This window comes from Genypterus blacodes, unplaced genomic scaffold, assembly GCF_046128005.1.
Source record: "Genypterus blacodes isolate CSIRO-AG114 ecotype Tasmania unplaced genomic scaffold, CSIRO-AGI_Gbla_v1 ptg000647l_1, whole genome shotgun sequence".
NCBI classification, from domain to species: Eukaryota; Metazoa; Chordata; class Actinopteri; order Ophidiiformes; family Ophidiidae; genus Genypterus; species Genypterus blacodes.
The window spans coordinates 15001-29845 of NW_027467356.1; the positions used below are offsets into that span (position 1 = coordinate 15001).

Genomic DNA, 14845 nt, shown 5'->3' on the forward strand with positions numbered 1-14845 from the left:
TGAGACACCAGACCTCATCTGTCTCTGCTCCCTTTAGGCTCCTAACATGACCTCTGACCTCTGGTCCCCTCTGCATGTGTGTGGAATTATTACTGTGTTTTCATACTCTGCTGACCTTTCACCTCTCTCTGATCTCCTATACAGGTAACTGCAGTCCTGTACCTGAGCCCAGCACAGGTAGGCCCAGCAGCCTGTCTGCAGTCTGTCTCTGTCTGCAGTCTGTCTGCAGTCTGTCTCTGTCTGCAGTCTGTCCTGTCGTCATGTGTGGTTTTGTCTCTTAGTGCATCATGAGAAGTGGATCATGAAAGCTCTTCACTACATGGAGACAAACCCAGAGACTGCAGACGGTAAACTGCTCTGATGATGAAGTGACGGCAGAGAGGAAGGAGGAGGAGCCAGCTGTTTGACCTTGTTGTCTTCTTCTGTCCCCAGAGCTCATGTCCTCAGATTATGCTCTTGTGGAAGGAGACACCATTCTCCCAGTGAGTGAAAGTGAATGTGATGTTTCAGTGCCACCGCCTCTGACTGGCCTGCTGGGGAAAATGGCTTTTTTCTTCTACATAAATGTTGCCACATACTTCCTGCTTCTAGTTTGCGGCTCAGTTCTTCTATTGTGTTTGTGCTTCTGTATGACGTTGTCCTGTATTGCGCCCGTATGATGGAGGGTTCCTAACGATCTGACCTCTGTGTTGTGTTTCTGCCCTGTAGTCTGACAGGAATGCGATGGGAAACCTGTGGGCATCGACGCAGATTCCGTACCTCATCATGCCTGAGTTAGGTCAGCTGTGTGTGTGTGTGTGTGTGTGTGTGTGTGTGTGTGTGTGTGTGTGTGTGTGTGTGTGTGTGTGTGTGTGTGTGTGTGTGTGTGTGTGTGTGTGTGTGTGTGTGTGTGTGTGTGTGTGTGTGTGTGTGTGTGTGTGTGTGTGTGTGTGTGTGTGTGTGTGTGTGTGGCTGGCTGGCTGGCTGGCTGGCTGGCTGGCTGGCTGGCTGGCTGGCTGGCTGGCTGGCTGGCTGGCTGGCTGGCTGGCTGGCTGGCTGGCTGGCTGGCTGGCTGGCTGGCTGGCTGGCTGGCTGGCTGCTTTGACGAGCGCCTGAGTGTTTGTTCTTCCTCCAGCCAACAGGAGAGAGGACATCCTGTCTGCCATGAACATGGTGTCTAAGGACACGTGTGTGACCTTCACCCCTCGGACCACAGAGACAACCTACCTGAGCTTCACTTACAGCTACGGGTATGGAACCAAACCACACAGATCAAACGCTGCATCATCACCATTCTGTGACATTTGGACCTTGACCCTGGCTGGTCCCTTTGGTCCCGTTGGCACAGTCACATTAAACACATGTGCGCCTGTAACCACGTTGTTGTGTTGCAGCTGTTCTTCATACGTGGGCTCCATCGGTGGAGCCCAGCCCCTCTTCATCGGACCGCCCTGCTCCACCGGTAACATCTGCCACGAGATCCTCCACGCCCTGGGCTTCCACCACGAACACACCAGGGCCGACCGGGACAACCACATCACCATCCTGACCCATAACATCATGAAAGGTAACGACCCGTCTGTGCGTCCGGCCGACACGTTGGACGAGCCGCTGACCTGTGGCCTCTTACAGGAATGCACAAGAACTTCAAGATACGAGACGGCGAAACGTTCGGTCTCCCTTACGACGTGCACTCCATCATGCACTACGGCAGGTAAAGCACCGCCGAGCAACTAGGCCGGCTGAGGTCAAACGCTTTGTTCTGACCTCTCTTGTTCTCTGGCAGACGCTTCTTCTCAGCTAACGACCTTCCCACCATTGTCGCTAAGGGTGACGCCGAGGACATGGGACAGAGGAGGATCATGACCATGCTGGACATCCAGCGAGTTCGTCACCTTTACAAATGTGGTGCGGATCAGACTCCCAGCTGACGGCTCCAGACTTTAGGAATGTAGGAATGCTGACTGGTGTCTCCATTCTGACAGATCCTCAAAACCTGATGAGCAACCAGGACGACCCTGAGGACCTGGACTGCCGCTGACCCGGACCACAGGGGGACTGGACCACAGGGGGACTCTGAGCCTGAGCACTGCAGCAGCATCTGCTCCCTGCAGCGCTCATAGCGGCCACACGAGGGCAGCAGCGTCACAGTGAACCTGAATAAAAGCTTTAGATGGTTCTGACTCGTCTGCGCTTCTCTCTGAATCTCTTCAGTTTTCTAAGATTAAATCCAAACCGTCGAACCTAGAACTAAATGAAGTTTCCACGATATGAAAATAAAATGTTCAATGTCGCGTAATTTTTTTTCCAATGTAACTCAAGAAATCTATAAAAAATGGGAATCGCGAGGAAGTGAAGCAGTTTAATACCTGCGCGTGCGTGTGTGCGCGTGCGTGTGTGCGCGCGCGTGCGTGTGTGTGAAGCGCGTCCTCGTCCCTCCAGCGGCTCCGCGCAGCAGCGAGCGGAGCGGGATCACCGGAACTCTCCGGCTCGGTTCGGTTCTTAGAATATTCCAGGATTCCTGTAAAGTTCTTCTGCGCTCAGAAGCGCGCGCTGTTTGCGGGTCAAAGTGCTGCGCGTGATTCGGACCGAACCTCCGGTGCCTCTGTCAGATCAGAGCAGCGCGAGACGGACGGAGCGGATCGAACCCGTGAGTCCAGTGAGTCCATCCATCTCTTTACTGTTTCATTCATTTATTTATTAAATGTTAGTTTCGTTTTTAAAGTGATTTAATAACTTAGATTGTTTTAATTTGTCTGATATTTAAGTTCTGATGATGCAGCGATGCTTCATTCCTCCTCTTCTCCTCCTCGCAGCTCTTCCTCCTCCTCTTCTTCATCACTCTGAGCCTCCTGATGGTTTATGATCACATCGTCCTGTTTCTGCCTCTCAGTCAAACTTTATCGTCCTGAGCGACGACTGACTCGCTGCCGTCGTCATGGCAGCCGCTCTATCCTCGTCCTGCCTCTCCGATCTGTCCCGACTCCCCAACAGGAACCACAGCTTCATCTCAGGATCCAAACCGTGCAACCGGAGTGCCGCCGAGCCGCCCCCTTACTCCCCGCAGGCCACCGCCGCCTTCGCCATCTCCATCACCTTCATGATGATCTCCACCATCGTGGGAAACATCCTGGTCATCATGGCCGTGCTGACCTCCAGGTCTCTGAGGGGCCCTCAGAATCTCTTCCTGGTGTCCTTGGCGGCGGCAGACATTTTAGTGGCCACGCTCATCATCCCCTTCTCGCTGGCCAACGAGCTGCAGGGCTTCTGGGCCTTCAGCTCTGTCTGGTGTGAGATCTACTTGGCTCTGGACGTTCTGTTCTGCACTTCCTCCATCGTCCACCTGTGCGCAGTGGCCCTGGACCGCTACCTGTCCATCTCTCAGCCCGTCTCCTACGGCCCCAAACGCACGCCCTCGCGCATCAAGGCGGCCATCATCGTGGTGTGGCTGATCTCTGCCGTCATCTCCTTCCCTCCTCTGCTCTCCCTGGATAAGAGCGAGGGAGGAGCGGACGTGTGCGAGCTGAACAGCGAGCGCTGGTACATCCTGTACTCCACCATCGGCTCCTTCTTCGCCCCCTGCGTCATCATGATCCTGGTCTACGTGAGGATCTATCAGATCGCAAAGAAACACACACGTTGCCCCGCCAGAGACGAGGGTAAGAAGCTGTCGGGGAACGCTGGAGTCGGAGCCCACGAGCCGCCGCAGCAGAACGGAGAGCAAGGCACAAAGCCTGCAGGCCTGGAGGAGAAGGTTCTGGAGAAAACCTCAGGTTCAGAAAAGCAGCAGGAGGACCGGAGAGGGCGGCACAGCCACTCCTCCAGCTCTGAGGCCGAAATGGAGGAAGGAGGAGTTGTCCCCGCCGCCGCCCAAGGACAGGAAGACACGGACAAGACAGACGAGCAGGTGGAATTGTCCCCGAGCGGAGGGTTCAAAGGTCGGGTTCAGCGCCTGGCCTGCAGGTACAAGAGCACCGTGGCCACGCCCTCCGGAACCACGCTGGTGTCTGAGGGCGGGGTCAGGCTGCAGGCCACACCCATGTCTCGACGTAAGGCAATGGTGAACCGGGAGAAGCGCTTCACCTTCGTCCTGGCGGTGGTGATGGGAGTGTTCGTCATCTGCTGGTTCCCCTTCTTCTTCTCCTACTCGCTGCAGGCGGTCTGTCCTGAGACCTGCAGCATTCCACCGCCTTTATTTAAGTTCTTCTTCTGGATCGGTTACTGCAACTCCTGCCTGAACCCCGTCATCTACACCATCTTCAACCAGGACTTCAGGAAGGCCTTCAAGAGGATCCTGTGCAGGGACACCAAGGGGACCTTCTTCTAGACCGGGCGTCTGCACACTCGTGTAAATCTGTTTTGATTCTTTCTTTAAAGGTTTGAAGCATCAGAGTTCTTAAATTTCCACAATGATTTGATTTTCCTGTACACTTAACTTAACATTAACTTACTGATCCAGATGATCTGCTTCCTTCTCTGAACTCTATTCCTCTCTCAGCGTCTCACTCTGCAGATGTTTGTGCACAGTGACATCATGATCATGACATCATAACACAGATAGTGAGTCCAGGAGATACACTGAGCTTTTATTGTGGAGGGCAGAACTTCTATTTTTGTGCTGTAGGGTCCATCAGAGACCTACAGACCTGAAGAGACGCACAACATCTACACACTGACAGAGGAACACTCAGAGGTGAAGGAGATTCTTAGATGCAACATTGATGGCGAATCACTGAAAAGAGAGTGTGTGTGTGTGTGTGTGTGTGTGTGTGTGTGTGTGTGTGTGTGTGTGTGTGTGTGTGTGTGTGTGTGTGTGTGTGTGTGTGTGTGTGTGTGTGTGTGTGTGTGTGTGTGTGTGTGTGGTTCATGAACTTTGTTTCTTATATTTACTGCAGTAATCTCTGCCTGTGCTGTGCTTTTATTTTGAAAGGATTTGTGAATCAGAGCTCTGACTGATTAATAAAATCAGACAATTTGGCATCGCTGCTTTGTGTCCCAGAGTCTGTGCAGCAAACACACACACACACAAACACGCACACACATGGTGGTGATGGAGGATGTGGCATGTAAACATGGCGTGTAGAGTCTGCGTGCGTTTCCTCGCTGTACGCTCGTCCTCTATGGGCCTGCAGGGGGCAGCAGCTTCTCCTGTAATCTCACATGACCTCACACAACCCCCCAGCCAAGGAGACAGGAAGCGTCAAAGAGGAAGATGAGTTTAAATTGTAATTATTTATTATCACTCTACTTCCTGTCTGTGTGGAAGCTTTTATTTTGAAAAGCACAGGCTCTGGTTGTTTGGCTTTGTAAGTATTGTATGTAGAGGAGCTGCACTAGCTTGAAGCTTGTAGCTGTGATGTACACAGGTTAACCCTCTGAAGTGTGTGTGTGTGTGTGTGTGTGTGTGTGTGTGTGTGTGTGTGTGTGTGTGTGTGTGTGTGTGTGTGTGTGTGTGTGTGTGTGTGTGTGTGTGTGTGTTAATCCAATTGTCTTTATCGTGTTAGAAAGTGGGAGTTGTGCTCGGGGGTCTGCAGTGACACGGTGAAATGTCAGACCACATCACCACGGAGACAAACAGGATGAGAGTGGACACACACACACACACACACACACACACACACACACACACACACACACACACACACACACACACACACACACACTAATCCATTAACCTCACCTCTGAACCCTGTGTAGGTCTTTGAACGCCGCTCTAGAATTGAATCTAAAGCGGCGGCTGGCAGAGCGCCCAGGGTCGGCCCTTTGTCCACACGGCTGAAGGTCAAAGTCCTCCCTCCACCTGGAGCAGGAGGGTCTGCAGGTCTCACATGGTCTCCACTCCTGTCTGTCCCTTTGTCTTCTTCTCTGTGGAACAGAAGAGAAAAGCTCTGCAGCAGAAACAGAGACGTGCTGGAGCTCCATGATCACCTTCTGACCTTCAGACCTTCTGACCTTCAGACCTCCTGACCTTCAGACCTTCAGACCTCCTGACCTTCAGACCTCCTGACCTTCAGACCTTCTGACCTTCAGACCTCCTGACCTTCAGACCTTCAGACCTCCTGACCTTCAGACCTTCAGACCTCCTGACCTTCAGACCTTCAGACCTCCTGACCTTCAGACCTTCAGACCGCCAGACCTCCAGACCTTCTGACCTCCAGACCTTCAGACCTTCAGACCTCCTGACCTTCAGCCCTTCTGACCTTCTGACCTTCAGACCTTCTCCTCTCTGTGTCACTCTGCTGTCTCAGTGTCAGACGCTGCAGCTGCACTCACACTTTACGAGGCTCAGGGTCCTGGTCTCTGTAAACCACCTGTCTGACACACAGAGACACAGAGTCGGAGAGTCTTTTACACAAACACTGAACCATTAGAGACGCAACCACCGTCCAAGAGTCGCTGTGACTCAGCACCATTAGACAGGAGAGGCCACACACACACACACACACACACACACACACACACACACACACACACACACGCACATCAGAACCATGAACACTGTACGCTGTGCTTCCTGCAGGAACGAGCCACACACACACACACACTTCATATTTATGTGCTCACACCTACAGAGCAGACACCCCCCACACACACACAACTTGTAACCCCCCCCACCCCAACTCACAAACACACACACACACACACACACACACGCACTTTGTCACACTATAATCAGGACAGAAGGCATTAGCATGATGACGTGATTAATTTTCGATTTCAGAGAAGAAGATGAAGAAAATAAAAGTCCTCTTAAGGTCAGAGACACCGGGGGGGCAGGGGGGGGGGGGGCAGATTCATCATGAAGGGACAGGAAATGTCATCAAACACACCTCGTCTCATTCCTCCAGATAAAACACACAACACACACATCACAAATGTCTGAGATGATCTGATGAAAGCAGAGGTACACACACACACACACACACACACACACACACACACACACACACACATGCACACCTGCACACACACACTCACACACACACTCACACACACATGCACACACACTCACACACTCACACACACATGCATATGAAAACTGGATGATTAAGTGGACTTCCAGGTTCCCAGATTTAAAGATCATAACACTGACTGTCAACTGAGTGGCGCTCTAGCACTAGACTAATGGAAAGGGGGTAATAACTGTCCATGAAGGGGTCTCTGGGGTCTCTGGTGGTCTCTGGGGTCTCTGGTGGTCTCACGGTGGAATCCTTAGCTCCTCGCTCCTTTCTTCTCGCCATTAGAGCGCCCCCACGCCGCCCACGCCCCCCATTCATTCATCTATTGTTCCTCACTGCAGCTCTTGTCCAGCGTAGAGAAGGTGCTGCAGGCGCCATCATGGCCGGCATGGTTTCCTGAGGTTTGATCGGTGACTCGTGTTCCTTCACCTGCACATGTTGGTGGTTTTTGTCGTTGTTATGGAAACACACACAGTGATGTTATTCATTATCACGCATGAACACGAGCGAGTGGCGTCTCCTGTGTGAGTCAGGAAGTGAGCGTGAGCGTGGGCCGGCTGCCAGTGGGGGCGCTGTGGAGGCGGAGCCTGTCAGGAGGCCTGCGGAGGAAGTTCTGTTTTATGACTTGTTTTATCGTCTCTCAGTCCATCACCTCACACACACACACACACACACACACACACACACACACACACACACTGTTTTATCCGTGTTTATGTGCTGAACTCAGCAACATCAGAAACCAAAATGACTTATTTACCTCTTCACACAGCTGACAGACTTCACTGAGTAATGAGGGAATACATTACACACACACACACACACACACACACACACACACACACACACACACACACACACAGCCTCTGAAACACTTTCTCTCTCACACACTCTCTCCCCCTCGTGGGTTATTTGCTCTGTCCCTCCAGATGATGTCATTGTTTGTTATTGTGGTGTTTTATTCATTCCATTTCTTTTCTCTCTATCTTTACATTTTTGAGACTTTATTTGATCCACAGTGATTTATTGATGTTTTGTGGTGTGTGTGTGCTTGCCTGTGTGTGTGTGTGTGTACGCGTGTGTGTGTGTGCGCATGCGTGTGTGTGTTTGCGTGCGTGTGTGTGATGCAGCGTATGAATTCATTAATGCCAGTGCAGCAGATAAACACAGTCATAAACTCTGCAGCTCAGCCGCTGATTGATCACATCACGTTAATCAAATGAAGATATGAAATCAATAAGTGATTAGTAAAGACATTACATTACGAGCATTTGGCAGACGCTTTTATCCAAAGCAACTTACATTACATTACCACCCTATGCAGAGGGGGGAGCAATTGAGGGTTCGGTGCCTTGCTCAGGCTCAGGGGCACCTTGGCAGGGACTCGAACCGGCGACCCTCCAGTTCCCAAGCGGAAGCACTACCCACTGAGCCACTGCCTCCCCCTCAGACGAGCCGGAGGAAACGATGACACGATGACGCCTCCTCCTCAAACACACACAGACAACATGTTCATCAATCATTTATTCAAGTCTGACACAAACCAGCTGCAATCAATCAATCAGTCAGTCAGTTTCTCATGACTGCATGATGTGATGTTGAGATCACACACACACACACACACCTGTCTCTCAGCAGGGGCCGCTCCTCATCTCCCTGTGATTATGAGCTCCGCCTCATTAACATGATTTGTTTACATGAGGTCCAACTTGATGGCGGCGCCGCTCGGCTCTCACTCTGACTGCATTAGAGGCGGCGTGCTGAGGCGGCGCTGCAGTCAGAGCCTCACTGTTCTGAATCACTGGCCTCCTAAACGGGCTTGATGTAAACACAGAACCTCATCAGAACTCAGCGAGACGAACTCAGCGCCGCCCCGTGTGAGCTGAGTTATGACATCATGCTCCTGCTGGGAGACGAGCCGGAGAGCAAATTTATGAAAAACGGGCGATATTCACTCAACGTGAGAGACGAGGCTGAAGATCGTCCATTACTGAGAGAGAGAGAGGGCGAGAGAGAGAGAGAGAGAGAGCACTGAGCACTGAGTGAGGCCCATCGCTCTTCATCACCCTCCTCCTCCTCAGCTCCTCCTCTGCTCATTATTAAGCTGCCATCATAAAACAAATCTTCCTCCTTCCTCACCTGAGCGCTCAGTCACTTAGGATCATGGATCAGCCTGAGGAAGCTGCAGACAGGGCTGAAGTCTCTCTTCCTCTTCCTCTTCCTCTGCATGCAGGGTCACTTATCTCACCGTCTCTGCGCCTCTCAGTGTGAATCAGTGTGTGAGCCAGAGAGCTGCAGCCTCAGAGCAAAGGTCAAAGCACACACACACACACACACACACACACACACACACACACACACACACACACACACACACACACACACACACACACACACAGAATCACATCAAACTGAAGACAAAAGTATTGGAAGAAAATACATTTAGAATAATCCAAGGAGAGAGGCTGAGCTTTTATTGTGAAGGGCATAACTTCTCTCTCTGTGCTGTAGAAGAAGAAACAACAACATGGATCCATGAGGGTCCATCCAGACCTGCAGGCTGATCAGTCTGACTCACACACACACACACACACACACACACACACACACACACACACACACACACACGCACACACACACACCTGTCTCTCAACACACACACACACACTCTGCTGCTCATCCTGACTTATGTCCTCAGGAAACACTGAGGCAACACGCCTGAACTTTACAGACCTCCTCCTCCTCCTCCTCCTCCTCCTCCTCCTCTTCCTGCTCCCCCTCCTCCACCTCCTCCTCAAACTGGAGTGTGTAGTCTGCCACCACAGAGCGAGGAGGAGGAGGGCAGAGGTGAGGAGGGAGAGAGCGGGAGGTGTGGGATCGATGCCCGCCTGCTGGACGGAGCTGTGAAAAGCAGGGGTGGGTGTGTGTGTGTGTGTGTGTGTGAGGGGGGAGCTGTCAGTCATCGCTGCTTCCATGGAGATGAGATGAGGAAGAGTGCAGTGTCTTTAGAGATGAAGGTGAGGATTCTGCATTTCTCTTTAAGCCGCCTGATCATCAAAGCTCAGGGAAACTTTCCTCCAAACAAAGAGTTCACTCATCTGAGCGTCAGACTGATGACCTGAGGGAACCAACCAGGGAGAGACCACCAGGCCCCACCTGGACCTGGACCTGGGACTGGAGGAGACCACCTCAGTCTCCATGGCAACGGTGCCTGGCACAATGTGAGCTGGATTAGTCGGGTCACTGCCCTTTTGCCTAAACAAAGGCCATACACTGAACATGATCAGCTGAGAGTTCATCAGAGAGTTCACTTCCTGCTTCTTCTTCTTCTTCTTCTTCTTCTTCTTCTTCTTCTTCTTCAGCTGCTTCAGTCTCCAGTCACAGAGCTTTGTGTGTGTTCTGTATTAAAGAGTCTAAGTAGAACAAAGTGCCCAGAGGATCCATCAGTGGTGAGATATTCCTTATTAACTTCAGGGTGAAGGAGGTTTGATCTGCTCTCCCTCTGTAACCACGGCTACATTATTCATAATGAGCTGCAGCTGCTTAGAGCTGCAGAGACTCAGGCGTGTGACTGCAGCTCTGTGAAGACTTCATGTCCACGTGTTCGTTTATTCAGCCAGGTCGCCGTGTTAGGTCTGTGTTTATCTGCACGCCCCCCTCGCTCGCCCTCGCTCGCCCGCCGCACACAGGCAGAGACGCTGAGACGAGCTCGCCGCTGACCTCATGTGCGGTGTTAAAGGAGGTCATTAAAGCTTTACAGAGGAGACTCATGGTATTAACACCTTCAATCACAGCTCACTGAGTCACGATGCCTCCGCTCTCATAAAGGGACGGACTGCAGCAGGGACGCAGCTTCCTGTGCCACAGCTGAGAGGGAGCGGCCAGTTTAGTGAGGAAGAGGAGAGGTCTGGTGGCTCTGAGGACACCAGGTTCTGTCCTCACATGAGCCAGAACCCAGAGAGCAAAGAGACCACAGGCTGAAGATCAGAGAACAAGGGAGGAACAGGTGGGACTCATCAGGGCGGGCAGACAGGAAGTGAAGACCAGAGGAAGAGAACAGGAAACAATGAGAGAAGATGAAGCTGAGAGAAGATAGAGAAGATAAGAGAGAGAATCTGTGGATCTGGATCCTCCTGGTCTCAGCTCTCTGGCTGCAGCAGCATGTAAGCATACTGTGTGTGTGTGTGTGTGTGTGTGTGTGTGTGTGTGTGTGTGTGTGTGTGCGTGTGTGTGTGTGTGTGTGTGTGTGTGTGTGTGTGTGCGTGTGTGTGTGTGCGTGCGTGTGTGTGCGTGTGTGTGTGTGTGTGCCTGTGTGTGTGTGCGTGCGTGTGTGTGTGTGTGTGTGTGTGTGTGTGTGTATGTGTGTGTGTGCGTGTGTGTGTGTGTGTGTGCGTGCGTGCGTTCGTGTGGGTGCGTGCGTGCGTGCGTGCGCGTGCGTGTCTGTGTGTGTCTGTGTGTGTCTGTGTGTGTCTGTGTGTGTGTGTGTGTGTGTGTGTGTGTGTGTGTGTGTGTGTGTGTTCACAGTTACCAGTGAGACAAAATTGTGAAATCTACACAGAAAGCTTTAAATAAAAAATGGTAGCGGTGATGTTTTATTCAGACTGAATGACCGGTTGGTCCCTTGGAGCCCACATGGAGCTGAATGCTTCCTGTCTGTTCAGATCTCATCTGTTTGGCTCAAAGGAGGCAGCACTTGAGCGGTGAAATGGTTTTAACTGCTTATTGTTTACAGAGGAGCTGGCCGAGCTGTCGCTCAGTGCCGCTCTGCCTTTACAGCCCCTCTATTTATCTGCTCCCATACTAGGAGAGAAGAGGAAGAGGAGGAGGAAGAGGAGAGAATGAAAAATGACCAGCAGCTCTTTCTTCCATTGTTTAGAGAATCTGATTAGCTGAGGCTCCAGTCTGGCTCAGAGGCTGCAGATAGAGACACACACACACACACACCTGCACACACACACACACACACACACACACACACACACACACACACCGAACACACACACTGAGCCCATGAAACACTCCTGTTCTGCTGTTTACGTGTGTGTGAGTCCATGCTCCATGCCGTCTCAGGTCACCTCTCAGGCCTGCTGGTGTCTGACCCCTGCAGTGCATTGTGGGTCAGTCCCTAGTCTCAGCTGGCACGCCTCAGCTGGATCCTCTCAGAGAGGAGAAGTTTAAACAAACAGGTTTTAAAGTGGAACGCTGGCGGATGTGCGGGGGAGGAGGGAGATGAGGCTGAGAGCATCGATGCTCCTCTGCACTCTGGCTTTGGACCGGAGACCAGCGTGGGTGAGGTGGGGCCAGGAGGTCTGGAGGCCAGGAGGCCAGGAGGTCTAGGGGCCAGGAGGTCTGGGGTTCTGGTGCGGCTGCAGCAGGTTCTGGATCTCTGGCAGGTTGAGTTTGTGTGTTTGTCAGCCGGTGGCCTGATGAAAGGAAAGATGGCTGCAGAGACAAACACACTACTGCAGTGTTAAAGTGAGAAGGTGCTGAGCCACACACACACACACACGCACACACACACACACCGGCCTGGAACAGATCTGCTCATATGTGACCAAAGGAAATATGATTCATTCATTTCAATCAGTTGTATTTACCAAGGTGATCAGCCGACTGCATTGATTGAGTTTGATTGAGGTCATGATCGCTGCACACACACACACACACACACACACACACACACACACACACACACACAGTAACACCACTCTTCCTGGATGTGATACTCATCTCCCTTTAATCGCGTTGATCTCTTCCAAGTGAGATTGATGTTGTGGGAGAAGCGAGTGGACGTCTCCGTCCCCCAGAGGGAGACGGACTGATGAGACACTGAGACGTTTGAAAGGCACTTAAGCAGAACACGTCCCCCAAGGGTCCCATCTTAATAAGCTGCTGATGGGACCGGAGGTGACACGTGTGTGTGTGTGTGTGTGTGTGTGTGTGTGGTGTGTGTGTGTGTGTGTGTGTGTGTGTGTGTGTGTGTGTGTGTGTGTTAAATGAGCTCAAATATCACAGGAAAGACAAAAGCAGGTTCTTAAATCAGACTAACAGTGATTCACCTGCAGGTTAGCGGCTGTTTAAACCTGTTTACCATCTGTCTGGGGGCTCGGGGGCCCGATGGTCAGAGGTCAGATGTTATCGTGAAAGATACATGATGGGCGGCCCAGAGGAGGATGGCGTGGTTAAAGCGGTGAACGGGTCCAGACTCCAGCATCAGCAAAAGCCCAAAGTGTCCCACTCAGGATCAGACCAGGAGCGCCGCTATTGTCAGGAAATGACTCACACGCTTACACAACAGCTGATCCTGAAGCCTGGCCGTGTGAATGTGAGGAGCGGCGGCGTCCTGATTGTGTGTGTGAGTGCTGCGCTGTGGCTCCATAGGCTGATAAAGCTGCCGTCACCGGGGCGACCCAAGGCGCCGCGCTGACAGAGGGGCTTTGTTTTCACTCCTACGTGAGTCTGTCGCTGCTGTCGTGTTCTGTAACGTGTTAAAGCTTCCATGTGCTTTGTTTCACTTATTATTCATCCAGATTACAGCGTCACAGGTGAGTTTGTAAGAAGGTCCTGGGTTTGAATCCCCTGCTGCCCTGCTGCTCTCTTCCCCCAATCAGTGTGACAAAACATGTCACACACACACACACACACACACACACACACGCACACACACACACACACACACACACACACACACACACACACACACACACACACACACAGACTCTAAAAGCTTAACACTTTCCACATTCCCACTCCAGCAGAGAGGCATTTTGTTGTGTCACTTAAACACTGTAGGAGAGTTTGAGTGAGGACACCTGCATGTCCTCAAGTGAGGACGTCTGCATGTCCTCGTCTGCTTTACTGACAGAAGGCAAAATGGGAAACCTGCCTTTGAAAAAAAACTGTCTCAGCCAATACCTTAAAAAAATAGAGACATGATTTATAGCTCTGATAAGAGGACGGCGCCAGATCCACTGCCAGGGGATATCCATCTGTGTGTGTGTGTGTGTGTGTGTGTGTGTGTGTGAGTGTGTGTGTGTGTGAGTGTGTGTGTGTGTGAGTGGGTCCATTTGGATGAGTTATTTACATTAATGTGAATCTTTCCATTTCCCATCATGCTTAATATTCTCCAGATATCCTGTGAGCCCAAAATCTGATTAAGGACGAAGGTTAATTGAGGATGACATCATCGCTCGTTAGAGCAAAGGAAACATGCGATAGGTTTCACATCTGATATGTTTTGGCACAACTTAATCCCAGATTGTTGCTCCTTATCGATGCACCTTCATCCTGAGCAGCTGTGCTCCTGAAACACAAGCGAGAGGAAGAGGAGGGAGCGACAGGCTCGCCACATTAAGAGTCTGAAGCTCTCAATACAAAAAATAACTCAATTGTAATTTTCCTGTCCTGGCCTCTGATCAGAGGAAGTTCACAGTGACCAGGAGAGAAGCTGAGGAGAGTCCATGTGGAGACAGAAGAGGAAGATGAGGAGGAGACGCACAGATGATTTACAGCTTTGGTTGAAAATGTGTTTATGTAACTGCGTTGGTGTTGAAATGCCACAAAAGCTTTTAAGCTAATGTTGCTCTGTGGTGTCACAGATGTAAATGAGGGAATCTTCCTGTCTGTGATCGACGCCCTCAACTCACATCACATCACACACAGCATGTCGGTTTGGCTTCAGTTCAGTTTGATTACCTCAACCAACGTCTGTCTGTCTGTCTGTCTGTCTGTCTGTCTGTCTGCCTGTCTGTCTGCCTGCCTGTCTGCCTGCCTGTCTGTCTGTCTGCAGTTAGTAACACTGTGAGATGAGTCATTGTGTATCCTCATGGTCTCTTCAGTCAGATGCTTGCTGTGTGACACTGGGGGGTCTCGGGTTCAGGGTCCTCTGTCCCCCCCTGGTGGTCTCC

The 14845-nt window shown here is 51.5% G+C and overlaps 2 protein-coding genes across 3 annotated transcripts in view; both read left to right on the plus strand.

Annotated features, from left to right (window-relative positions):
* LOC142990670 (low choriolytic enzyme) overlaps positions 1 to 2108 on the plus strand; it is a 2343-nt gene extending 235 nt beyond the window's left edge. The window contains exons 2-10 of the mRNA XM_076140519.1: positions 145 to 177; positions 282 to 347; positions 433 to 482; positions 709 to 778; positions 1115 to 1229; positions 1374 to 1546; positions 1612 to 1693; positions 1766 to 1887; positions 1965 to 2108. Coding sequence (XP_075996634.1) covers positions 145 to 177; positions 282 to 347; positions 433 to 482; positions 709 to 778; positions 1115 to 1229; positions 1374 to 1546; positions 1612 to 1693; positions 1766 to 1887; positions 1965 to 2020 — 767 coding nt within the window. The 3' untranslated portion in view covers positions 2021 to 2108. The remainder of the gene's footprint in view (positions 1 to 144; positions 178 to 281; positions 348 to 432; positions 483 to 708; positions 779 to 1114; positions 1230 to 1373; positions 1547 to 1611; positions 1694 to 1765; positions 1888 to 1964) is intronic.
* An 809-nt stretch (positions 2109 to 2917) lies between these two features.
* LOC142990671 (alpha-2B adrenergic receptor) lies at positions 2918 to 4402 on the plus strand. 2 transcript variants are annotated; one of them, XM_076140521.1, is made up of 2 exons: positions 2918 to 3882; positions 4003 to 4402. In XM_076140521.1, the coding sequence occupies exons 1-2, from the start codon at positions 2918 to 2920 to the stop codon at positions 4304 to 4306; spliced, it is 1269 nt and encodes a 422-aa protein (XP_075996636.1). In that variant the 3' UTR covers positions 4307 to 4402. The 2 variants fall into 2 exon arrangements, with proteins under 2 accessions (XP_075996636.1, XP_075996635.1); XM_076140520.1 differs by having other exon boundaries at positions 2918 to 4402.
* Positions 4403 to 14845: the final 10443 nt, after the last annotated feature.

Excerpts from the sequence above, each read along its gene's own strand:
- LOC142990671 (XM_076140520.1), top strand. The coding sequence starts at position 2,918 with ATGGCAGCCGCTCTATCCTCGTCCTGCCTCTCCGATCTGTCCCGACTC.